The 25,054-nt window shown below is 45.9% G+C and overlaps 2 protein-coding genes across 2 annotated transcripts in view; both read left to right on the forward strand.

Annotated features, from left to right (window-relative positions):
- LOC115556352 (1-phosphatidylinositol 4,5-bisphosphate phosphodiesterase gamma-1) overlaps positions 1 to 4,960 on the forward strand; it is a 30,617-nt gene extending 25,657 nt beyond the window's left edge. Inside the window, exons 28-32 of the mRNA XM_030373556.1 lie at positions 784 to 898; positions 1,430 to 1,591; positions 3,251 to 3,339; positions 3,585 to 3,769; positions 3,915 to 4,960. Of these exons, the coding sequence (XP_030229416.1) occupies positions 784 to 898; positions 1,430 to 1,591; positions 3,251 to 3,339; positions 3,585 to 3,769; positions 3,915 to 3,975 (612 nt within the window). The 3' untranslated portion in view covers positions 3,976 to 4,960. The remainder of the gene's footprint in view (positions 1 to 783; positions 899 to 1,429; positions 1,592 to 3,250; positions 3,340 to 3,584; positions 3,770 to 3,914) is intronic.
- Positions 4,961 to 7,416: 2,456 nt separating this feature from the next.
- On the forward strand, positions 7,417 to 13,270 carry LOC115556354 (alanine aminotransferase 2). Its single transcript, XM_030373558.1, has 11 exons — positions 7,417 to 7,653; positions 7,810 to 7,899; positions 8,438 to 8,546; positions 8,999 to 9,132; positions 10,740 to 10,983; positions 11,157 to 11,236; positions 11,353 to 11,489; positions 11,614 to 11,788; positions 12,254 to 12,409; positions 12,722 to 12,834; positions 13,041 to 13,270. Exons 1-11 carry the CDS (start codon positions 7,546 to 7,548, stop codon positions 13,153 to 13,155), a joined length of 1,461 nt encoding a protein of 486 aa, XP_030229418.1. The 5' UTR covers positions 7,417 to 7,545; the 3' UTR covers positions 13,156 to 13,270.
- The last annotated feature ends 11,784 nt before the right edge of the window (positions 13,271 to 25,054 follow it).

Consider the following 25,054-nt stretch of genomic DNA (forward strand, 5'->3'; position numbering starts at 1 on the left):
TCAGTCTTGTTTTAAAAGTGCTCAGAGTTGGGGCAAGTCTTAAATCCTCAGGGAGTTTATTCCAGCTGTTTGTTGCATAGTAACTAAATCCTGCTTTCCCATGTTTCGTGTTTACTCTGGGGATAATTAACAGATTGGTCTCAGAAGATCTTAGTGTTCTAGAAGGCTTATGTAGTGGAAGCATATCAGTAGTGGAAGCATATCAGTCAAATATTTTGGGCCTAAACCATGTAGTGTTCTAGAAGGCTTATGTAGTGGAAGCATATCAGTAGTGGAAGCATATCAGTCAAATATTTTGGGCCTAAACCATGTAGGGATTGATAGGTTAGCAACATGATTTTAAAATCAATTCTCTGACCTACTGGAAGCCAATGTAATTCAATGATTTAAGGTCTTTGGTTTTCTTTGGTCAATGTTAGAACTCTTGCAGCAGCATTCTGAACAAGCTGAAGCTTCCTCCTTTCAGCTATCTTTATTAATTTATAATTTATAGAACTGTTTTGTTACTTTTCTCCAAGATATTCGAATACATTTTTATTCCATCGTTTTTAAAATGATCTCTTTTACCAATTGTCCACTCTTACATCAACGATTTGAATAAAATATTTTCTAACATCTGAATAATCCACATTCGGTTCTAACCTCCATGAGTACCCTTTCCATTTTATTCCTGGAGAATCCACTTTCTACCTCTCAAAGTCATCCACAGCGAGTCCATTCCTATGGACTCTAATCCAAATCAACACGCAAACTTACAACGACGTCTCCATCTCTTTCTCACAGGTACTCGGGGCTCGCCATCTGCCTAAAACGGGCCGCAGCATTGTCTGTCCCTTCGTTGAGGTGGAGATCAGTGGTGCAGACTACGACAGCTGCAAGAGCAAGACAGATGTTGTCGGTAAGATCCGGAAATCTTGCCCAGGAATGTTCCAAATTCCCTAGGCTTTACTGTGGAGTGATGTATTCTTAAGACAAAGAAAATCCTAGCAGCAGGATATAGAGTTGAAATGATTGGATCGGGATGGGACTAGCGATATTGGTGGAGTATATATTGGCTAGTGCTTGTTTTCAAAGTAGATCTCATATGAACATGGTTGTTTTGGTTAGAATGTTCCCCATGGACATATGGATGTTATCACAGAAATATGCAGTATGAAGAATGAAATGTGGTAATTCTTATTAGTGATTGACTACAATGATGATTGCTGGTTTGGTTTGTGTGCTAGCCTGTGTGATTATGATTGGTCTTGTGGTTTGCATGCAGGGATTCTGATTGGTGTTCCGGTTTACGCTAGAAGATTGGGATCTGTGGTCCTGTTTGTCTACAGGGATTCTGATTGGTGTTCTGGTTAACGTTGGGTTATTATGATTAGTGGTGGGGTTTGTTTACGGGGATTTTTGATTGGATTGCTTGATTCGTGTTCACCAGCGGATAACGGGCTGAACCCGGCGTGGCTCCAGACGCCGTTTGTCTTCGACGTCCGGAACCCATCCTTCTGCTTCCTGCGCTTCACTGTCTACGACGAGGACATGTTCAGCGACCCCAACTTCCTGGCTCAGGCCACCTACCCCGTCCGCTCGCTACGCACCGGTCTGTGTTGGTTCATTATAAACATTAAGTTGTGTGGAGTCTTGATATTGTTTGTCTCTTTACGCTGGGAAGTTATTTTTGGATTTATGACATATTTGTTTGCTATATGTTGTCATATTGAGTCATTTATTTCATGGATTTTTTATGTTGAGGCTCTATTGAGTCTTATCATAGAATTGTTATCAATTATATTTTGAGTTACTAGGTTTCACCTTCATATTGAACGTTATCTGTCATATTTAAACCTATATTGTCATATTGATTCTTTATGTTAAAGGTCCCATGGCATGAAAATCTCACTTTATGAGGTTTTCTAACATAAATATGAGTTCCCCTAGCCTGCCTATGGTCCCCCAGTGGCTAAAACCTGCGTTCGGTGTAAAACGAGCACTAGGTGTTCGGCTCGTCTTTGAAAAAACGGAGGCTCAAGCGCGCTGATTTGGAATGTGGTCCCATATGTCGTCATAAAGGATCTAAGCTCCTCCCCTTTCGCTGCCTTGCCCGCCCAGAGAATTTGGCCCGCCAATGAGACACGACATGCGAGCGCCACATGTGTGTGTGTGTGTGTGTGTGTGATTACACACACTGTAACGCAAGTGTTTGCGGTTGGTGTTATGGAGCATAACACGTTGGTTCTTGGACGTCTCTTGTATTTCCAGAACGAGACTGTAGTTGGGGTTATCTCAGCCATGGTTGAGAAGGAATTGGGGAAAAGGAACTTTGGCTTTCAATCCCTGAAGTACATGAACTGCAACATGCTGCCTGCCGCCGGTTGCTGCGAGACACCACCGCCCGGCAGTGGGCAGCCGGCAGCGCGCGGTTCAGTCTACTTCAGATTGATGTGGAAGAGGAAGAACCAGAGACGTCAGAGAACCTGACGAAGACACACACAATCGTCTGGAGGCGCACACAGCTTTTGACCGTGATAATATGTATTATATGATATAGATATCTAATTATTATATGATATTATTTAGATATAGAGCTCCAGGACTGTAACGCAGTGTTGTACACTTCCTTGTTATCTGGATGACCGTTCTGCTGTTGGTGTTATGAAGGATAACACGTCAGACTCGTCTCTGGTATTTCCATAACGAGACTCGTAGTGGGGGTTATCTCAGCTATGGTTGAGAATGAATTGGGGGAAAGGAACTTTGGCCTTGTCTCCCTGAAGTACATGAACCACAACATGGAGGAGAAAGGGATTGTTGGCGGTGAATGTCTCCCGCTTGAGCCCCGCTTCCCGCTGCCGAAAAACCACCGCCTCGGTGCTGCAGGAGGCGGTGGTGCCTAAGCGCTGACCTCTCCCTCGGCAGCGAGGCTCCGGCGGGGGACAACCACGGTCAACAATCGCGTTTGGGGAAAGCTCAATGTGCGACTGGCTCGTAGTGGCTGTAATTCTGCACCACGGCTGAATTTCGGGAAAGTCTTCAAATACTGTGTTTGGGGCCTACTAATATCTTTATTGAAGCATCCATAAAATAGCATGCCATGGGACCTTTAAATAAATGATACAGGGCTTTGACCCAGTATTGATTGTATATTGAGCCTTCGCATGGAATCTTTATATTAAGTCTTTATACTAAGCCCAGGTTGAGTTGTTATGTTGAACCTTTATTAATGAGTCTGATGTTGAGTTAAAGATGTGTTTATGTTCAGGCTATCGGAGCGTTCCTCTGAAGAACAGCTACAGCGAGGAGCTAGAGCTGGCCTCACTCCTCGTCCACATTGAAATAGTCAATGCTAAGGTAACCTCTCTCTCTATCTCGCTCCATCTCTGTCTTTTTCCCATTAACTCACAATACCTAAACACACACATTCTCTCTCTCACACACACACACACCCTCACATTAACGCTCACAGTAACACTCACACTCAAACACACACACACACACACACACACACACGTACACACACACACAGACCCTCCCCCTGCTGGAGTGTCTGGTTAAAATATGACAACCCTCTACTCTCTCCTCTCCGCTTCCCGTAGGAGGAGGACGACCAGAACCTCTACACCTCCATCCAGCGGCTACGTGACCTCACCAGCCAGCTGTCCAATCAGGTGTCCACGCTGGAGCGCTCGGGTTCCGGGGACCAGAGCTACCAGCAGAGCCTGGAAGAGCTCCGGGATGCCCAGGACCAGCTGAGTGAACTGGTGGAGGCTAGGAACCACAGGTACTACACACTCACATAAACACCAGTACACTACACTACACACTGATATACTACACACTAATACACACTGATATACAGGACCAGCTGTGTGAACCCCCGCACCTTCTCTCTCCCTGCTCTCTCGCTCTTTGTCTGATTTTCTCAGGTTGATGGAGAAGAAGAGGAGAGAGAGGCTGAGGCCACAGTTGGCCACGAAGCGCAGTTAGGGTTTCCTTCCACTAGAGGGCGTTGACTCCTCTGTGACCACCGCTGACCTCTGCTGTGTGCTGCTGCTGCAACTTAACTCAACAAATGGAAAACTGGAAGAAACATTGCTCTCTTTACAAAGTAATATATTCACAAAAGTTGCATTCAAAAGGAACACTTTTAGATATATCTCATGGCCAAAAGAAATATGTTTTGACCGGAACCGGGAACGTGGATATAAGTAGACACTTTGCGTGATGCAAAAGCAGAAGAAGAAAAATTATGTATGTGCCTTCATGTGGATTTTGGAAATATCATGCTCTCGACACAAATGTCACTATGAAGGGGTCAAATTGACTCCCGGAAGAGCTGAAAAACCCAAATTCTGAACTTTCCTTCTGACTCTTCAAACTGCACCTTGAGCTAAAGACTTTGGAAGAGCAATCCATATTTGGCTTGGCCAGAATTTAAAATAAAAACTTGTTTGAGTTGCTCACAAAATGGGTTACACAAAGGACTTTAGAAACAGTGAGACGGAAGTCTATTCCTCATAATGAAGACCATGTCTTCTATTGGCTGAGCCAACAGGAAGTCCCGCCTCCCAGATGGCTTTTGCTTCCTGTTTTACCTGGGAGAACTCCAACTGGATGAATTGTACTTTGAGCTCAGCTCCAAACCTTCGCTGGAAGGTGGTTTACCTTAAGAACCTCTATGTAAATCAAATAAACTAAATGTACTCAATATACTAACTATACTTCCTTTGTTGGCGAGGAGCACCTTGAGAGTAAGAAGTCTGACTCACACTGGCCTAGTTTGACCCAGAATCCTCTATTGATCTCTTATAATGGCGGAAGTCATCAGGAATCTTAAAGACGGAATCTCACACCCTTATATAAAGTATTTCCTAGAAAAACTGGATATTAGGGTTGGGACAAAAACACATGGTGTTTCTATCGGTAAAAGTTCTGTTGAATAATATTACAACTCTTCCAATTCGTACATTTATGCACTGCAGACTTTTTCGGATCCTTTTACTAACGCACTACGCCAAAAAAAACGACGTAGGGGTCTCTGTTAAACTAGTCCAGTACAAACCAGAGTATCTTTCTGTCTGTCTCGCCCACTCTGTTTCTCTGTCTCTCTCCTTCTCTGTCTCTCTCTTTCTGTCTCTCTCTCTCTCTCTCTGTCTCTCTCCTTCTCTGTCTCTCTCTCTGGCTCTCTCTGTCTCTCTCTCCCTGAGGAAGTGACCGGGGAGTGGGGGCTCAGGTGTGTCGATGTCGTTTGCAAACGCTCAAACACACACACAAGGGCTATTGCAGAAGCTTACCAAGCATGCCACATCACTTTGAACAACATATGAGTTGCCAATGTAACCCAAGCAGTTTATGTTGAGGTTCATGGATCCACGCCTCCTCAGCTTGGATCAGGCCTTGCACAGACTTTCACACAGGCACAAACCCTCACACATATGCACACGCACGCACGCACACACACACCTCATGCTGCTTAAATTTTTGCCCACACATCCTGGAGATAGTTTTCATAGACAAAATGTATGTATTGTTCTTCCATAAGAACACATACACACGGCTTGTATGGAATGCTACATTTTAGTTGCCCCCTGTTTTGAGCTCCTGTCTATTCCATCTCTGTGTAAACAGTCTTTATTTATAAAGTTTTTATTCATAACACTATAAAGTTCTTGGCATTAGCAACATACTAAATAAAATGATTAAAAAAAAAAAATGAATGTACTATATGGCCCAGACATTGTGAAGTATTTCCTTGGAATGAATTTTACGCATCAACCTTAATATTTTTTCCCCTAGACTCGTGTGTGTGTGTGTGTGTGTGTGTGTGTGTGTGTGTGTGTGTGTGTGTGTGTGTGTGTGTGTGTGTGTGTGTGTGTGTGTGTGTGTGTGTGTGTGTGTGTGTGTGTGTGTGTGTGCTCGTGTGGTGACCCCTACCCACGCTGGATCCTTCACAGCTCAGTATGAGCCTCCGAGCTCTCTGGCGAACATCTAGCGCAAAATCCTCTGTGGATATACACTAATGGTCCAGTATTATGACTAATATTAATATAATTGGTATTGTCCTTATTCTGCGTTCACACACATTTCCTGAGAGTTTGCACATAATAAATCGCCTTTGTGTAAACCAGTCTTTCACGGTTAAATAATAATGAAAATTATTTTTGTTTGTGGGGTGTTCTTTTTGGTTGTCTTAAAGTATAGTTTCTAAACCACTTTAAATATGAGTTAATAAGCCTGTTATAGTTTAGCCTTAGTATTTTGGATTTTATTTCACTGTCTGCCATTGACATTGTCTGCCATTGACAGCTTGACCAAATACAAGCTAAACTAATACTGTCAAAGCTAAAAGATTAAATGAATTGCCTGAAAAGGTACTATTAGCAGTAGTAGTAGTGGTATTATTTCAAGGAGAAGTAGCAGTAGTAGTAGCAGTATAAGTATAGTAGAGTAGTAGTACCAGTTGTGGTAGTAGTAGTAATAGTAGCAGTAGCAGTAGTAGTACGAACAAACACCATAGCTCAATAACTGATGTGACAGATTTCACCATGTGCACGGAAAAGCTTGCTGAAGACTGCCACAATGTCATTTGTGTGGATGAGGTTAGAAATTACTGAGATATCATGGTTGGCACAAAGTTGATACACTTGAGACAGTTGAAGGGCCCTCATTGTGCTTTAGGCAACACTTTTAAAAAGTAGAAGTCCAAGAGCTTGAATAGATAGATGTTAAACATGTGTAAGCCTACATTTTTCTAAGTTTCGATGGTTACATTGTGTATGACAGTTTAAAGTTGTGGATGTTACATGGGTTGAACTTAGAAATAATGATTATGGAAGCTGGTTGATGACAGTGTTCGGCTCGTCTTTGAAAAGCCCCCCCCCCCCCCCCCACAGACACACACACACACACACACACATACACACACACACACACACACACACACACACACACACACACACACACACACACACACACACACACTCAAACACTATAAACTCAGCTAAGGAATGAAAGCAACGTACACTCTAATTGTTCAAAACCCGTTAAAAATATAAGAGTTGAATAAAGGTGAATAGCTTAAATACTTGTACCCCGTTTAAAGGTTGAAAACAATCGGTAGCTGAGAAAATACAGATGGCGTTAGTAAGTTGTTGAAGAGGATTTGATTTGATTCCGCCCATTGCCTTATATTTAAATTTATTTCAGAAGAGTATAATCTTTATATAAGTAGAACATTTATGTTTGATAAATGAATGCTGCTGCATCGGCAATCACACTAAAGTTGAGCGCTGCCTGCAACACTCAAATATCCTAAAATATTATTTCCACATGCTTCGACCAAAGTCAGCAACAGACTAATCAACAGACATCAGTTAATGGTTCATCTTAAACTCGTCTAGCGGTTACTGTGATCGACAGCGGTGATTCGGCCATTCTTGGTTAGGGCACCTCGCGCGGTTCACGCACGGCGTCTATATATTGGGCTCCATCTGCAGCTCGCCGGACTGCGGAATAACGGCTTTCATTGAGTAGTACTTTTCGGTGCGTGGTTAAAGGATGAGGACATCTCTGCTGGACGTCAACCCCAGGTTGAAAGCCATCGGAGAGTCGCCATGCAATGCGCTGAGGGCACGCGCACTACATATCACCCAAGAGCTCGCACAGGTAAAGCGCTCACCCCAAACGTACTCCCACACACGCACGCACACACAGGTTCCAATTTCCAGAGTGGTTAACTAGCTGAAATTATATATTTATCATTATTATATGTATGATTATTTACAAAGCAACTTCTCACATGATTCTTCCCCGCCATTCCAGGGGGTCCCGAAGACCTTCTCCCGTGTGGTCGACTTGTGCTCATTTGATCCACAGCGGGAAGGGGTCCCACCCATTACTTTCCTGCAACAGGTCAGGACCTGGGTCTATGGATAACAATTTGAATACTTCACTCTATTCTGCCGGGTCTGTTATGAATGGATGTTGAATACACCATTCGATTATATTGTTCTGGGTCCATGGATAAGATTATATATGTATTATCAAATACGGCATTATGTTCGGTTCTTCTGGGTGGGTCTACACTATAGCTTCCAAAATCTCTCTCACTGGGATTGTGATATAATCTGTGTGTTTACCTGTGTGTGATCTTTCCAACACACCTCTCCCTCTCCGTCTCCCTCCCTCTCTCTCCCTCTCTCTCCATCTCGATTTCTCCCTCCTCCCTCTCTGTCTCCCTCCTTCTCTCTCCCTCCCTCTCCTCCCTCTCACCCTCCTCCCTCTCTCACTACCTCTTTCCCTCTCCCTCTTCATCCTTCTCTCTCTCCCTCCCCCCCTCCTCTCTTTCTCTCTCTCTCTCTCTCTCTCTCTCTCTCTCTCTCTCTCTCTCTCTCTCTCTCTCTCTCTCTCTCTCTCTCTCTCTCTCTCTCTCTCTCTCTCTCTCTCTCAGGTACTGGCAGTGTGTTTCTACCCTGAGCTCCTCAGTGATGAGAACTTTGCGCTAGATGTTCGCCAGAGAGCTCGGAGGCTCATACAGAGCTGTGAAGGATCCAGCGTGGGTAGGGGTCACCACACGAGCACACACAGACACACAGACACACAGACACACACACACAGACACACACACACAGACACACACACACACACACACACACACACACACACACACACACACACACACACACACACACACACACACACACACACACACACACACACACACACACACACACACACACAAACACACACACATTCTGGTCAATATGTATTTTAAAGGTAGCAAGAAAGTCTTGCTAGAGAGAGTTTGAGACCCGGTGTACTGGGTTCAAACTTATTTGCATAAAACCACTTATGATGGCAGTCGATTTATGGCCCAATGCAAAATTGAAGAATGCAGATTAACGTTATGTGGTAAATGATTCTGAATAATTTTCTCTGAATATATATTTTTGCTGTGACAGCTTAATTCCCCCCTCCGGGTTCAATCAAGTATTATTATCCTATCCATCAGGTTGCTACACTCCTTCATCGGGCCTAGTTTACATCCAGCACAGAATCGCCGAGTTCATCACTAGGAGAGACGCCGGCGTGCCCACAGACGCCCACAGCATCTTCATCTGCTCCGGGTTTTGGAGAACTCTGACGGTATCTGACGAGATCTTCAAACCGTCACGTTAATCATGCAGGCGCCTTGCGCCCCTAAGGATTGCTTTAAGTCTTCCCGTTAACGTTTCTACCCTGTTTTTGAGTAATTGATACCCCAGACGTTTACGTGTATGGTGGAGTCTTTAAGTTGAATATTATACCCTGATTTAACACAAGTGATAGGCTGAGTCCTCTCTGCGGCAGCAGTCGAGGTTTTGCCTATAATAAAACAAACCCTGCATGTTCGGGTGAACGGTGATAGTGTTTTTGTAAAAAAAAAGAAGAAAAAAGTTACATTGTTTAAAATAGCTTAATTAGCTTGGCTGCTGTGTGCTGTCAGTACTCTGCTCACTTCATATAGCCCAAAATATGTCTCATTCCGTTAGTCGCTGTTTGCAGCAGGCTGGGTCAATACACTCAATGCATTTATCTCTATTGTGTCTGTTCCACCTGTCCCAGTAGCCACTTTCTTATCCCGTTAGCTGTCGGCAGCTTTTTCTATTCTGATACCTAGCTTCACAGTTGGCTGTTTATTCAATTAGCCACTATGCACAGCATCCTGAGTTGTCCCTCCCTTAGCCTCTGTTAGCAGCAGGTGGGGTCATTACTCTCGCACTTGTCAGCGTTGTTTCTGTTTTCCACCTGCCCCAGCAGCCACTGTTCGCAGGAGGTGGGGTTGCTACTGTATCACGGGCTCAGGCACACATCTCAACTACCAGCAGAGATGGAGGTAGACCTCTTCATGGTGTCAAGACCGGGGGTTTTGACCCAAAGTCCTGCCCAGTGGCGGCGTTACTCCATTTCCTCCAGTCTCTCTGGGACACTAGGAGGGCAGCCAGCACCCTAAGGGTCTATGCAGCCGCTATCTCTGCATTCCATGGTTTAGTAGGGGGTCTGTCTGTGGGAAAACACCTTATGGTATCAGTTTTTAAAGGGTGCACACCGTCTGCGGCCAGGCAGATGTTTGAGGGCCCCATCTTGGGACAATCTGATCTTAAGTTTTTCACACAGAATACAGTGTCGCTTTGGCCGAATCCGTTCTCCCTCCCCAAAGTGCTAAACCCTCAGTCAATTAACAGTGCTATTGAGCTGGAGGCATTTCACACTGAGCCAGCCTGTCAAGCCCCCAGTTAGGGCTTTGAGGGCCCATGTGGATCGTACACAGTAGCTGAGACGTGTTCACACTCAGCTCTTTGTTTGCTATGGTTTAGTAGGTCATAACTTATGTTTTCTCTGCATGTTAGGCCATTGCTTAAAATGTATCTGGCGGTTTGGTATAGGTACATTTAGGTTTGTTGGGGACATTTGGGTTATGGTGCTATCCATTATGTATGGTACTCCGGTTCGTCGAGAACGTGACGTAATTTCCTGGCTTGCAGCATTTATAGCTTTCCCGTTTCTCATTATGCAACTAAGCAATTGGGTCAACCAGTGTCGAAACAAGGCTTGTCCCATTGGCTAGTGGACACAATTGCCCAAGCTTACTCTGAGCAGGATTTCCAAGTCCCTGAGGGCCTGTTGGCTCACTCCCCATGTAGCATGGCCTCTTCATGGGCAGCTTTGAAAAAAATAAGTGATATCCTAAAGATGCGGTTTATTGTCTATAGATGATGACGAAGTTGCTCAGTAGTTCGGAGGGGGAGCCCCAGAACGGGGTGTTGGTCCCCCTGCCTTACCCCCACACCCTGGCCATGGTGTTGGGCTTGGCTGGGATCAGATCCGTGCCCTACCGCCTACGAGAAGACACCGGCTGGGCTATGGATCTGGAAGAGCTGCAACGCGCCATTCGCACCGCTAGGGGGTGCTGCAGGCCAATGGCAATATTCATCAGTAACCCAGGAAACCCCACAGGTATCAGACCCTATGTGCTTCGACCGTAAAACCTTTTCTTGGACAGAATCTTTTAACAGTTTGGTAAATATGCTGTGTGACGTGTGGTAGTGATGCAAATCAATAAAAAAATTATCATTTATTTGGAATTAAAGCAAGTAGCTAATTGTCCTCTGTTGTCTTTGTGAATCAAGGCCATGTACAGAACAGAAAGTCTATCGAAGAAGTGATCAAATTTGCTGCAGCTGAGAAACTCTTCCTATTGGTTAATGAGGTAACTATGAATTAGTGATTTAGTTGCTTAGATTAGTACAACAATCACATTGGATGTGTAAAGTCTTTCAGATTCAGTTTTTACAGTCTTTCCCCTTCAATGATTGTATTCTGTAGGTGGATCAGCACAGTGTGCACGGATCAGGGATCCAGTGGGTTTCCTATAAGAAGGTTCTGTTTGATATGGGGCCGAAGTACTGGGAAGGTGTGCAGATGGCATCCTTCCACTCCTTATCCAATGGCCTCATGGGAGAGTGAGTTCTTGTAATAGTAATAACCTGTTAAAAATAATAAAAGATAACCTGTTCCAGTACCAGTTTAATGTTTTTAGATAGAGTATCATATTAAATCATGTATATATCATACCATATTGTGTAGATGTGGCCTGAGGGCTGGATACATGGAGCTGGTGAACGTGGACAAGGAAGTGATGATCTTTGCTGAGACTTTATTGAATATGGACATCAGCAGCCCAGTCCCAGGCCAGCTTGCTCTGGACATCCTGCTCAACCCACCCCAGCCCTCTGAGCCATCCTACGACTTGTACACTCAGGTAGTGGAGCAGGCGACTCATCATGGTCGAGGGCCCAGAATGGGGTTACATTCAAAATCATTGTTTTATTGCTCAAGCTTGGGCTCAGCCACTTGAGAATGGCACACCAGCACTATTGGACTTGGGGCCAATTGTGACAGCTGAGCTGCTTCATTGTGTCTTTAAAGTCTGGGAGGGGCGAGTCTCTGATGCACTGAGAACATCAGGCACATCAGGCATATAAATAAAAAAATAAATACATTTAAGGATTTAGTTATTCGAAATTAGTTTCCTCACAATCGTTTAAACTTATCCCACCAATAAATTAAAACAAATGTATTCAATAAGCTAAGATACCATAGTTCTTTATTGTTTCCAGACCAGAAATGCACAACATCTTCAAAAATGTCACTAGCAACTGTCAGAACCGCCCCCCCCCCAAAAAAACACTGTTTCTAATCCAGATCATTTTCCTGTCCATTGCAGGAGATACTGACCAATCTGGCGACTCTGACTGAAAACGCTCTTCGAGCTCACGACTTCCTGAACTCCCTCCCAGGGATGTCCTGCCAGCCAGCCGTAGGAGGGTTCTATGTTTACCCCCGTGTAGACCTACCTGCCGAGGTGCTGGAGCGGGCAAAGGTCAACACAATGCAGCACAGCTCAACTTCATGGAGAAACAGTATAAAGTCTTGTCAGCAAGCATTTGAAAATTGTTATGTGTTTTACCTCTCTTTTATACTTTGATACTTACTGTAGTTGTACATTCTTAAGGTACTTGCATGCCTCCTTCGCCACCTGTATGAGTATCTGTGTGTGTGTGTGTGTGTGTGTGTGTGTGTGTGTGTGTGTGTGTGTGTGTGTGTGTGTGTGTGTGTGCATGTGCGTGTGCGTGTGTGTGTGTGTGTGTGTGTGTGTGTGTGTGTGTGTGTGTGTGTGTGTGTGTCTCTCCAGGCTGCAGGTGTGGAGGCAGATGTTTTGTACTGCCAGGAACTCCTGGAGGAGCAGGGAGTGTGTGTTGGAGCGGGGAGTGAGAACGGAAACACGGGCGGGGAATACCACCTCAGGTTAGACCCATCAAGCAACACGCCCACACGCAAACATGCACACACGCAGACAGACAGACATATGTGTCATTTTTTAATGGAAATTAAACACTAGGTAGACTTGGAATCAATTAGCGTGTGTGTGTGTGTGTGTGTGTGTGTGTGTGTGTGTGTGTGTTTGTGTGGGTGTGTGTTTTTGCCTTTTTGCATGTGTGTCCTCTCCCAAGGCTGTGTGTGGGGGTCTCTTCGGTCGTGCTGGAGGAGGCCTTAGTGCGACTCGGTGCTTTCCACCTGCGCTTCTTGGACTCATACAGTTGTGGACCACACCTGGAAACTCCTTGAAACACCTCGAAATCCCTGAACTGAAAGCACTAAACCCATGGGAGGTTCATTGTATATCACGTCGGAATGATGATACAAATAAATAAATAAATTCCTCTATTCATGGTGAAAAGTCCTGCGTGATGCCGTTTATAGAGTGATTATGTAAAAATGTGATGAGCAGATGGACCAAGGGCCTGGACTGTTTTCATGCCAATCGTCTCTCTCTCTCACGCGCTCGAAATCAATCTTCCTTGGGTGCGGGCAGTGCTGTGTACAGCTAGCGGCCACAAGAGGGCAGCACTCGTTTTCTCCTAGCAAAAGCTTCTCATACGTCTGAACAACTTCAGATCAATTTACAATGACGTCATACTGTACTTCTATAGGATGCATACTGTGTCGATGTTCAAATGTGATTAAGCCATACAACCAATAACAATTGCAGGGCCTACAACTTCAGATCAATTTACAATGACGTCATACTGTACTTCTATAGGATGCATACTGTGTCGATGTTCAAATGTGATTAAGCCATACAACCAATAACAATTGCAGGGCCTACATTTAAATTTGAACAGAAATCGATTTTGTCTCCCTCCAGACCGAGTCGCCGGTTAATCTAACATTGACCGAAGCTGCACGGATGGAAACGTGTAGTCAAACAAACGTTGAGATAAGTCATTGTGAAGGGCCTGTATTGTTAAATCATGAGCGATCTACAGCTTCCGGTAAAATTGACAAAACGTCCAATTAGTACCGAACGCATGCGCTCTAATTACCAGCTCATTTCTGGCCAGAGAGACCCCCCCCCCCCCCCTCTACCATTTCGCCCACACCGACCTTAAGCTATGTGTAGTGAAGCAACCATAAATAGCGAATAATGAGGATGGATTCGACAACACACATTCAACCAACTCTGACACCCCACAACGGCCAGACACGCAACCCACCACAATCTAGCGGGAAAGAAATCGAGGGGAAATGATTGCAGAAACTGATAGTATTGTTTCCATGTGAGGGGAGCTGGAAGCAGGGTGTAGTCCTGTGAGCGAGTGAGCTTCACAGCACGGGCCGTTGGTTGGCCGCTCATTACCAACAAGGCCTGTGTGTGTGTGTGTGTGTGTGTGTGTGTGTGTGTGTGTGTGTGTGTGTGTGTGTGTGTGTGTGTGTGTGTGTGTGTGTGTGTGTGTGTGTGTGTGTGTGTGTGTGTGTGTGTGTGCGCGTAGGTGTGTGTGTGTGTGTGTGCGTGTACGTGTGTGTGTGAGTGAGTGAAAAAAAATGACATAGGTCTTGGCGACTAAACGTTATGTAACTAACTACACAATTTGTTTATCACTCCCCACTATAGTTAGGGTTATATAGTCAAAACTGATTTTTTTTTTTCTTAAGAAATACATTCATGGAGAAATGGAAGATTAATGAAGCATTGCAGTTCAAAGCATTCTTCTAAAATTCCTTCCCAGGAAACTTCTCGAGATTCATTTGAGATATTTTGGTGGTTCCTGGAAGGGCCACCAGCATTCGTTATTATTATATCATATTATTATTATAATTATTCTTTAACATGAGTCTTCATTGCTTCATTGTCAGTTGACAATGAAGCCACGGGTCTGCGCATTCCGCTCAGCCTCGGACCCATGCGGGGAAGTATGATGACGAGGGAGAGAGAGAGAGATACGAAGGAGGAGGAAGGGAACACAAGAGGAGCTTGTGTTTGTCCTTTATTAGAGCCCTTCTGTCTGCCAGAGAGCTCTCAGCTTCTCTAGCGTGAGGCTCCTCAACATCCCGTTGCCATGGATACCTTCTCCAAGGGCTCAACACTCCAGCCTTACCTTCTCAATACTCAATGGCAACTGATCCCTCACCACACACACAGACGCACGTACAACCACGCACACACGCGCAGGCATGCCCGCTCCCCCCCATGTGTGTGTGTGTGTGGTGTGTGTGTATGTGTGTGGGTGTGCGTGTGAACGTGTGCGTGCTTGAGAAAGAGACATGAGAGAGTGTATGTATATATTGAGTGTATGAGAGAGAGCGAAAGAGAGAGAGAGAGAGTGCATTTTGCTGTGCTTTTTGTGTGTGTGCATGTATGTATCACATGTGTGCATGTTTGAATGTGTGCATGCTTGCATGCAGGGGCGCCGCTAGGGATTTTGGGCCCCATGAAAAGAATAGTATAATAATTTCTGTATTATAATTTCATCATCATTAGGGGCCTCTCTGGGCCCCCCTCCATCATGGGCCCCTAGAATCTGTCTCCTTTACCCCCCCTTTTCGGCGCCCCTGCTTGCATGTATGGTGGTGAGCTTGCATACATTCATACATACACACTTACATATATACATACATGCATACATGCATTCATGCATGTAAGCATTTCCTTTGTGCAGCAGTGGTTTTCATGAATGCTATGACGACAGTAGGCTTAAACCTCTCCATATCTGACTTGTTTTAGCGTTCTGCCTTTTATCCTGAGTGGCTCTTTTTAACATTGATGTTTCAATTTCCACGTATCCTTCTTAAGTCGATACCGGGAAATGCACAATGAAGTCCTGTGTGTTGTTGTTGTTCTGGGTCCAGAGACACAGGCCTCTCGCTGGGGATGCTCCGGATGTCTGACCCCCTGCTCCTGGGAGACAGTAGGGGGTTGAAGGTGCCTCTGTGGGTTGGCTGAGAGGTGCAGGCTGCTCACCCAGCAGGGGGAGGTGGAGCAATGGCAGGTACAACTGACCCCCCCCCCTCACCACCACCACCACCACCACCACCACCTACACCCCCATCACACCGCATGCTGATGAGTGACAGGCGGGGAAGTCGCACCGTGGCAAGAGGGGTCAGGGTTCAGTTTGTGTCTGTGTAGCTCGGGGGAATGCATAATGTTATTAGTGGCAGAGTGATGGGAAATAATCCATCCAGCCTCTTTGTCTATTACCGGACCGGCAGGGGGACGATGTCTTATGGTTTTATTACGCCCTCCCGCGTCTGGGAAAGGTCATCCACAAAGTAATGCGCTGGAAGAATGCAAAACAACAAGTGGAAGAGTGAGCTGAGGGATGGCGGAGCGGGTGGGGTGTCGTTAAGGCTGTTTTATAGCTGCCTGACTCACTGTCACCAGCCATAACCATCCACCCAGGAGTGATCCGAGGAGTGATATACAGAGTGGTACGAAGAGGCCTGGGAGTGATTTTAGGAATGGTATAGAGACAGTGTTATGGAATGATTTTAGGAGAAGTATACCTGATGTAAGGAGTCATAGAGTGGCATTAAGAGTGACATTTAGTTAGATATGGGGAGTGATATGGTGACTGGTATGTGGAGAGATATTAGGAGTGGCATGTGGAGATAGAAAGAGTGATGTGAGGAATGAAATGAAGAGAGTGACTTGTAAATTGTGAAATTCACAGTGATATTAAATGATATGTATTGTTCTGTTCATCTCCTGCCTTCCTTTGTGTGTGTGTGTGTGTGTGTGTGTGTGTGTGTGTGTGTGTGTGTGTGTGTGTGTGTGTGTGTGTGTGTGTGTGTGTGTGTGTGTGTGTGTGTGTGTGTGTGTGTCTCTCTCTCTCTCTCTCTCTCTCTCTCTCTCTCTCTCTCTCTCTCTCTCTCTCTCTCTCTCTCTCTCTCTCTCTCTCTCTCTCTCTCTCTCTCTCTCTCTTGTTATAGTCCCTTTCCCTCTTGTGTCATGGCTCTCCCTCACTAAGAATGTCTCCCTGGGGACGCATTAGTCTTCATACATTTAGACCTCATTTACTTTGCAAGCCAACCATAACAGACTGTCTACAGCTGTGTGTGTGTGTGTGTGTGTGTGTGTGTGTGTGTGTGTGTGTGTGTGTGTGTGTGTGTGTGTGTGTGTGTGTGTGTGTGTGTGTGTGTGTGTGTGTGTGTGTGTGATTGCCTATGCGTGGGATTCTGTGTATGTGTGTGTGTGTGTGTGTGTGTGTGTGTGTGTGTGTGTGTGTGTGTGTGTGTGTGTGTTTGTGTGTGTGTCTGTCTGTATTTCTATGCATGTGTGAGTGTGTGAACCTGTTGGTATAATAGAGGCTGGTTTATATTCCAGCGCAGCTCTCTGAACATTTGCCTGCTACGTGTCCCGGTGAGTCATTTCTGCCGACAGCGAAAATAATATGAAGTAGAGGGAAGAGAAACGTGAACCACGTCACACAGTTCTTCACGGGCACAGAAGCATGAATGACAGCAAATGTTGTTGATACATTGCGTGCTTTCAACTCTCAAGATCTCAACTTCTTGATTTGTTATTATTTTTTTCTTTCATATAATTATAATGAGCATTGTTGACTTGTCCCTCAAGCAAATGTCTCTCAAGTTGCCTAGTAACGGGGACGCTGGCGAGTCTAATGCCGCTCTGTCTGGTTTGTTTTTATTCAGTATTTTTAATACTTCTCACGAATGCATTGAACATTTTGTTGATTTTTTTGTCTATAGTAGTTTAGCTAAGTCTACTTATCATACATCGTCACTTTTCCCTATTGTAAGTGCTCCAGTTTTCTTTTTTACGTGTTTTATGTGTGGAGTCGTACAGTTGCTTGACAGGTGGTGGACGCTGGTGCGTTCTAGCCGCCGCTGCTCACCGGCTGCCGCTTCTCGCTCTGAACATCATTCTGAACATTATTTTTTAACTTTTTTTTTTTAAGTTCTTTGGTGCTGCTTTCCTATTTTAAAAAGCTAGCTACTTACTTTTTCGACCAGCCGTCTTGGACACTACAGGATCCATTGCCGTAACCTGGTCGAAGGTAAACCCAGGTGGGCTTCCACCTCTACAGGTACGGTTGCGTGAGTCCTCACTCTGGCCGGACCGCTGCCTTCCTTTCGAGCCAACCCAGCTCCCATCTGGCGGACGTCTTTCATCGCCGCTCAGTTGAGGCAACCATCCACCTCCCACAGCGTTTGATTCTTCACAGCCATCATGGCACTTCGCTACTCAACCATGCAGCTCCGCCAGCTTTTTCCCCAAATGCCTCCTTCCCCTGAACTCATCGCCACACTAAGAATTCTCGACTTCTTCTCCATCCCTGTTACATTCACAGAGGCTCCCGCCGTAAATGTATGTACAGTTCCACTGCCATAAACACTATTCCATCGCTGCGGTCTGATCGCAGTTCACACACAGGCTCCCGCACTTCCTTATCGCGTCATCAAAACAACACACGTCATCAGAATGAGTCCAGCGTGAACACTTTCAACCTCTGTCCAATCCCTACAACTCGCCCTCTTCAACACAAGATCCCTCAACAATAAAAGCCTCATTCTCAACGAATTTATCACCACAGGCAACTTGACCTCCTCTGTCTACATGAAACTTGGCAAAAAACTCTGGACTACTTTGAACTCAACCAAACTACCCCTGTTGGATATTCTTACCTCGACAACCCACGCTGGGGGGAGGGCAGAGGAGGGGGTATTGCTGCTGTTTACCATCAAGACCTCCAACCCCACCCACTCTCCATCCCTGCCGCCCCATCATTTGAACACCTGGCTTTCAAACTACCCGGCCCCAAACCTCTCATCATTTCAAACATTTACTGCCCCCCCAAACCCAACCCATCATTCCTAGCAGATCTCTCTGAATTCATCACTGCACTATCTTCAATCTCGCCATCTGTTTTACTCCTCTGCAATTTCAACCTCCACATTGACTCTCCGGAATGTAAAAACGCTATGGACTTCCTGGACCTACTCAACTGCTTCAGCTTCACCCAACACATCAACTTTGCCACCCACAACCGTGGGCACATCCTAGACCTGGTTTGCTCCACTGGCCTCCACATCCACAATGTCTCCAGCACCGACCTCTCCATCTCTGACCACCTGGCCATCACACTTGTTATTGACATTCCCGACCCCGATCCCAAACAGGACTGCAAAATCCCTTTCCGCAATCTTCAATCCATCTGTCAAGTTTCTCTCTCCACCTGCATATCAAACACTCTCTCCAACCTCGACCTTCCTGTAAATCCAGCCCCCATGGACCTCGGCAACATCTACAACAACACACTGTCTACCTCCCTCAACAAACTGGCCCCCCTGAAAACTAAAACTGTCACGTTCACTCACTCGGCCCCCTGGTTCACCCCGGAACTTCACAAACTCAAAAAACAACTTAGACAACTAGAACTTGAACACAAGAAAACCGGTCTCACAGTACACTCCCTCGCCTACAAAAAGCACAGCTGTACAAATCAGCACTCAACAAAGCCCGTTCTGTCTTCTACTCTGGCATCATTCATTCTGGATCCTCCAACCCACTCACTCTTTTTTCCAACATAAATAAACTCCTCAAACCCCAGGATAACATCTCATCCTAATTCGCCCCGGAAAAATGCAATAACTTCCTATCATTTTTCCAATCCAAGATAGAAATGGTCCACAACCAGCTTGCCACCTCCTCTGCCACAAGCCTTGACTCAGAACCTCCACTTCCTTCAACCCCTGACCACCGGCTTTCCATCTTCTCACCCATAACCACAGCAGACCTCTCCAAAATACTCTCCACCATGAAATCTTCCACCCCCCCCCCCCCTGACCCCATGCCTTCTGAACTCGTCAAAGCATGTTTCACCTCTCTCGCCCCACTCATCACAGACACCATCAACTCCTCCCTAAACTCTGGCACCGTTCCCCCACCTCTTAAGCTTGCTGCCATCACCCCCCTTCTTAAAAAACCTGGCCTTGACTCCAACCTCACATTCCTCTTAAAACTACTTGAAAGAGCCATCGCAACACAACTCAAGCAATACCTCCTCACCAATAACCTGTACGAAACATTCCAATCCGGCTTCCGAACCCACCACAGTACTGAAACAGCTCTACTCAAAGTCAACAACGACCTCCTACTCTCCTCTGACTCCGGCTCCCTCACCATTCTACTCCTCGACCTCATTGCTGCCTTCGACACCGTCAATCACTCCATCCTCCTCAGCCGTCTGCAATCCATTGGCATCACTGACTCCGCCCTCTCCTGGTTCACCTCCTACCTGTCTGAAAGATTCCAATACATCTCCATCAACAACCACAAATCCCACACCATCATTGTCTCACACGGAGTCCCCCAAGGCTCAGCGCTTGGCCCCATCCTCTTCATCCTCTACATGCTCCCACTAGGTCACATCATCCGCTGCGATGGTCTTCAATTTCACTGTTACGCCGACGATACCCAACTATACATCACCACTAAAGCCATTACTCCTGCCATTCTATCCAATCTCACCAACTGTCTCAGTGACATCAAAACCTGGATGGACCACAACTTCCTCAAACTCAACTGCAATAAAACTGAAATTATCATCTTCGGCCGAAAAACCATCATCCCCACCTCCCAGAACTTCACAATTTGCAATCGATGGTCACTCTGTCTCCGTCCCCCCTGGTCAGAAACTTCGGCATCATCATGGACCCCAGGCTCTCCTTTAAGTCAAACATAAATAGCGTCAGAAAAACATCCTTCTTCCACCTCCGCAACAATGCACGCCTTCGACCCACTCTTTCATCCTCAGCTGCCGAAACGCTAATCCACGCCTTCATCACTTGCAGACTCGACTATTGCAGTAGCATTCTGTATGGCCTCCCCTCCACTATTCTTCAAAAATTGCAATATGTACAAAACTCTGCTGCCCGACTGCTTACTAACTCCCCCTCCAGAGAACACATTACTCCCATCCTCCGTCAACCTCATTGGCTACTGTTGTGTCCACTACCTGATTACACCACCAGGTGCGCTCTACTGTTATGAAGTGTGTTGTGGTTCTAGAGAAGAAGTCGAACGACACACGTGTAGAGATAGTCTAGGAAGCTAGACCTACAGTACTGTGCTAAATGCTTACAACCTTGGACTTACTCAATATACTTACAGCAGTCCATGCAGTCCAAGTTCAAGGAAAAGGGAAGAGTAGACAGCCATACTGGAATGCATGTTCGGGCTCATCTGCAAGCCATTCTACTGCCAGTTACACTCCTGCTATAAATTCCCGCTCATGTTTCGTTGTGGATCTGCCAATGCACCGGAATGCCCCGCGATTAAAGTCATGTGTAGAACCTGCAACAAGAAGGGACATTTTGCTCGCGTGTGTAGATCTGCTGCACAGACTCATAGCGTGCGTCAAGTGGAAATACCGGAATATACTCAGTCAGAGTCACCAGCAAAACTACATTGCACTGTGGACATTCATGCTGGGACATTGCAAAAGACAGTTAAACTTACAGTGGATACGGGAGCCTCAGTGTCAGTCTTGCCAAAATGCATAGTGGAGGAATATGCGTAGCAGCCTCTACAGCCGCCTGCAGCTCGTCTTGTGACATACTCCCAAACTCCAATCAAAGTGCTGGGATGCATGCCTGCTACAGTGTTGAGGAACAGTACTGTAAAGTAGTACGGTAAAGTGAACTTTTATGTAACAGAGACTGGGACTCCACTAATGGGTATGGATTTGAGAACTGCACATAAGCTGCGTATTGAAGGTGACAAGGTGCTTTCTGCCAGCAACCCTCCTGCCTCCAGCCCAGTCATGCAGCTCTCCAAAGCCGAAGCGCAAGCTCCAACAGTGGGTTGTGTGGAAGGTTTGATGCATAAAGACCTTAAGGTCTCTCAGTCTGCCATACCTGTTCGCCAAAAGTTACGACGTCTGCCCTTTGCTGTCAGATCTGATGTGTCTGATGAATTGAATAGATTGCTCTCTGCTGGGGTGATTGAACGGATTGACGCATCACCCTTGGTTTCACCCATCATCGTGACTCAGAAGAAAACAGGTGGCATAAGAATTTGTGTTGACCTCAGAGAACCAAATAAAGCCATAGTGGTGGACAGTCATCCTCTACCACATATGGATGAACTGCTTTCTACTCTTGCCGGGTCAATCATGCTTTCCACAATTGATCTTGAGAGTGCCTATCATCAACTTCCTCTGCATCCCGATAGTAGGGATTTGACTGCATTTATAACCCATGAAGGCCTTTTCCGATTCTGCAGGGTACCTTAGGGTTTAGCGTCAGCTCCATCTGCTTTTCAGAAGATGATGTCAGTCATCCTGCAAGGTGTTCCAAACATCAACAACTACCTAGATGACATCATATGCTTTGGACGCACCCAAGTGCTGCATGACACTGCACTTCAAAAAGTGTTACAGCGGCTCACAAAAGCAGGTCTGCGGCTCAATGATAAAAAGTGCCAGTTCAGACAGTCCAGTCTGCGTTTTCTGGGTCACTTAGTGTCTGCACAAGGCATTGAGCCGGATATAGAACATGTTAAAGCAATTGCACAAGCACCTCCACCACACGATGCAGGCACCTTGCGTTCATTTCTGGGCATCCTTTCATGGTACAACAAATTCATACCCAACTATGCAACTGTGGTTGAGCGACTGTGTGCCGTCCTTCGCAGTGACTCAGACTTCAAATGGACTGATGCGGCTGACAAGTGTTTCAGGGAGTTGAACAGCTGTGGGTGGACTGCTCAGCATTGGCCTTGTATGACCCTGCCATGCCAAGCATCATTTCAAAAGACGCCTCTGTCGCATTTGCTTCAAGAACGTTGACACAGGCCGAAAGAAAATATGCAACAGTTGAAAAGGAGGCCTTAGGCTGTGTTTGGGCAGTCGAGAAGTGGAGAACGTACCTGTGGGGGCACAGGTTCACTCTACGTACCGATCACCAGGCCCTCAATGCTCTTCTATCTACTAAAGGTGCTGACAGAGCTGGAATGCACATCGCAAGATGGTCAGCCCGACTGCTGTGCTTCAACTATGACGTAGTGTACCATGCTGGCACACAGAACCAAACTGCGGACTGCTTGTCTCGATTACCATGCCTACTGATTCTGCGTACGAAACAGAGACTGAGCCCGAGTTGGTTGCATTGCTTTCCACAGCACAAGCCGCCATTACACCTTCTGAGTTCAAATCTGCCTCTGCATCGTGCACAGAGATCTCTGCTCTGCGCGCACAGATTAAAAAAAGATGGGCTGCTTCTCAAAAGTCAGTGAGTACTGAACTGCAACCATACTTCAAAATGCGAAATGAACTGAGTGTACACAGGGACTTAGTGTTCCGCGGGTCTCGCTTAGTGGTGCCTATATCTTTACGGAAAACATTAGTTGTGCTGGCACATGAGAACCACCAGGGCATAGTACAAACTAAACAACGCCTGCGCGAGTTGTATTGGTTCCCTGGAATGGATGCCCTTGCTCAGTCTAACATCTCAGCCTGCACGCTATGCCAAAGCCTTGACCGCACGGCAAAGACTTTCGCCGCACCACTACAGCCAGTACCTTTGCCTGCAGCACCATGGACCAAGATAGGTCTAGACATAGTAGGACCGTTCGAGACCTGGCCTGAAGTGGCTTTTATCGCATCAATTGCCAGCGAGGTCATGATTGGATTCCTCGCTAATATCTTCAGTCGTTATGGCAACCCTGAATCTGTAGTGAATGACAATGGGCCTCAACTGATTTCCCCTGCCCTTTCCACATTCTTCAAAGACCGCAACATAAGACAGATCAAGGTGTCAGCATCTAATGGAGCTGTAGAAAGATTCAATCGAGTCTTGAAGAGCTGTGTGCAAGCTGCCGTCGTACAAGCTGCACCATGGAAAGAAACAATGACCGCTTTCCTACAGACTTACCGGGCAGCCCTACATTCAATGATGAATGTTTCACCTTTTGAACCGATGTTTGGTCGCAAGATGAGAACCAAACTTGCTGTTATGCCATTGCCAGACTGCGAACACAGTGATGCTGAGGTACACCAGCAGGTCTCCAACCGCCAGACTCAGATCAAGACATACTGTGACAAAAAGAGGGGAGGACGAGCGCCTGCTCTCAAAGTAGGTGACAAAGTAAGTGTGAAGAAGCAGACTCATGTGCCCAAAGGACATCCCAGATTCAAAAAGCCAGTTGAAATCCAAAAGCAAGTGGGTCCCTGCACATACAGACTTTCTGATGGGAAACTTTGGCATTCCTCGCACCTCACTCGCGTACCTGATGCAGCCGTGATACCTGCAGACCAGCGCACTCCAGCAGCTGATGCAGCAGTGATGCCTACAGAGCAGGGCTGGCTGGAACATCTCAACCCTGCACGCCTGAGTGAACCAGGCATGACCGAGCGCATTCTGCCAGAGATCGTAAACCTCCGGACTGGTTAAAAGACTATGATACAGCAGTGCAAGAACCCAGGATTTTGCCGTATCCTTTAAGTCATGTTTCTGAGCTTAAATGTTCTTGCTAAATGTGTGGATAAATACAGTCAATTATTATGTGTTTAACTAGTAGGGTCTGATACTAGCCATGATATTATTTCTCATTTCTGTCACTTGGTGTAAAGTTCTATGGTTAGAGATTTACATAAGAATAATCATATTACTTCAGAGGTTCTTACAGAGAGAAGTAATGTTTTACGTTGTGGGGGGATGTCGTGTCCACTACCTAATTACACCACTAGGTGCACTCTACTGTTATGAAGTGTGTTGTGGTACTAGAGATGAAGTCGAACGACACACTTGTAGAGATAGTCTAGGAAGCTAGAACTACGGTACTGTGCTGCGTGCTTACAACCTTGGACTTACTCAATATACTTACACTTGGACGTATCTCGGTCTCCTGTGCTTCATTATACTAATTGAAACATAACAGCTTCCAATAAAACAACGCGTCAATTTCAAGATCCTCCTCACCACCTACAAAGCGCTAAACAACTTTGCACCCTTGTACATAACAGATCTCCTCCATCGCTACTCCCCCACTCGCCGCCTACGCTCCACTGATGCCAACCTTTTCACCTCCATCACCAAGACCAAGTATCGCAACCTGGGGGACAGAGCCTTTGCCATCACCCTCTGGAACTCCCTCCCTCCGGCCATCCGAAACTCTGATACACTCTGTTCATTCAAAACTCAATTTAAAACCTTTCTCTTC

This window comes from Gadus morhua, chromosome 12, assembly GCF_902167405.1.
Source record: "Gadus morhua chromosome 12, gadMor3.0, whole genome shotgun sequence".
NCBI lineage: Eukaryota > Metazoa > Chordata > Actinopteri > Gadiformes > Gadidae > Gadus > Gadus morhua.

Coding starts and splice junctions, on each gene's coding strand:
- LOC115556354 (XM_030373558.1), top strand. CDS start 7,546: ATGAGGACATCTCTGCTGGACGTCAACCCCAGGTTGAAAGCCATCGGA. Junction 7,654..7,809: donor TCACCCAAGAGCTCGCACAG/GTAAAGCGCTCA, acceptor CCGCCATTCCAG/GGGGTCCCGAAGACCTTCTC. Junction 10,984..11,156: donor TAACCCAGGAAACCCCACAG/GTATCAGACCCT, acceptor TTGTGAATCAAG/GCCATGTACAGAACAGAAAG.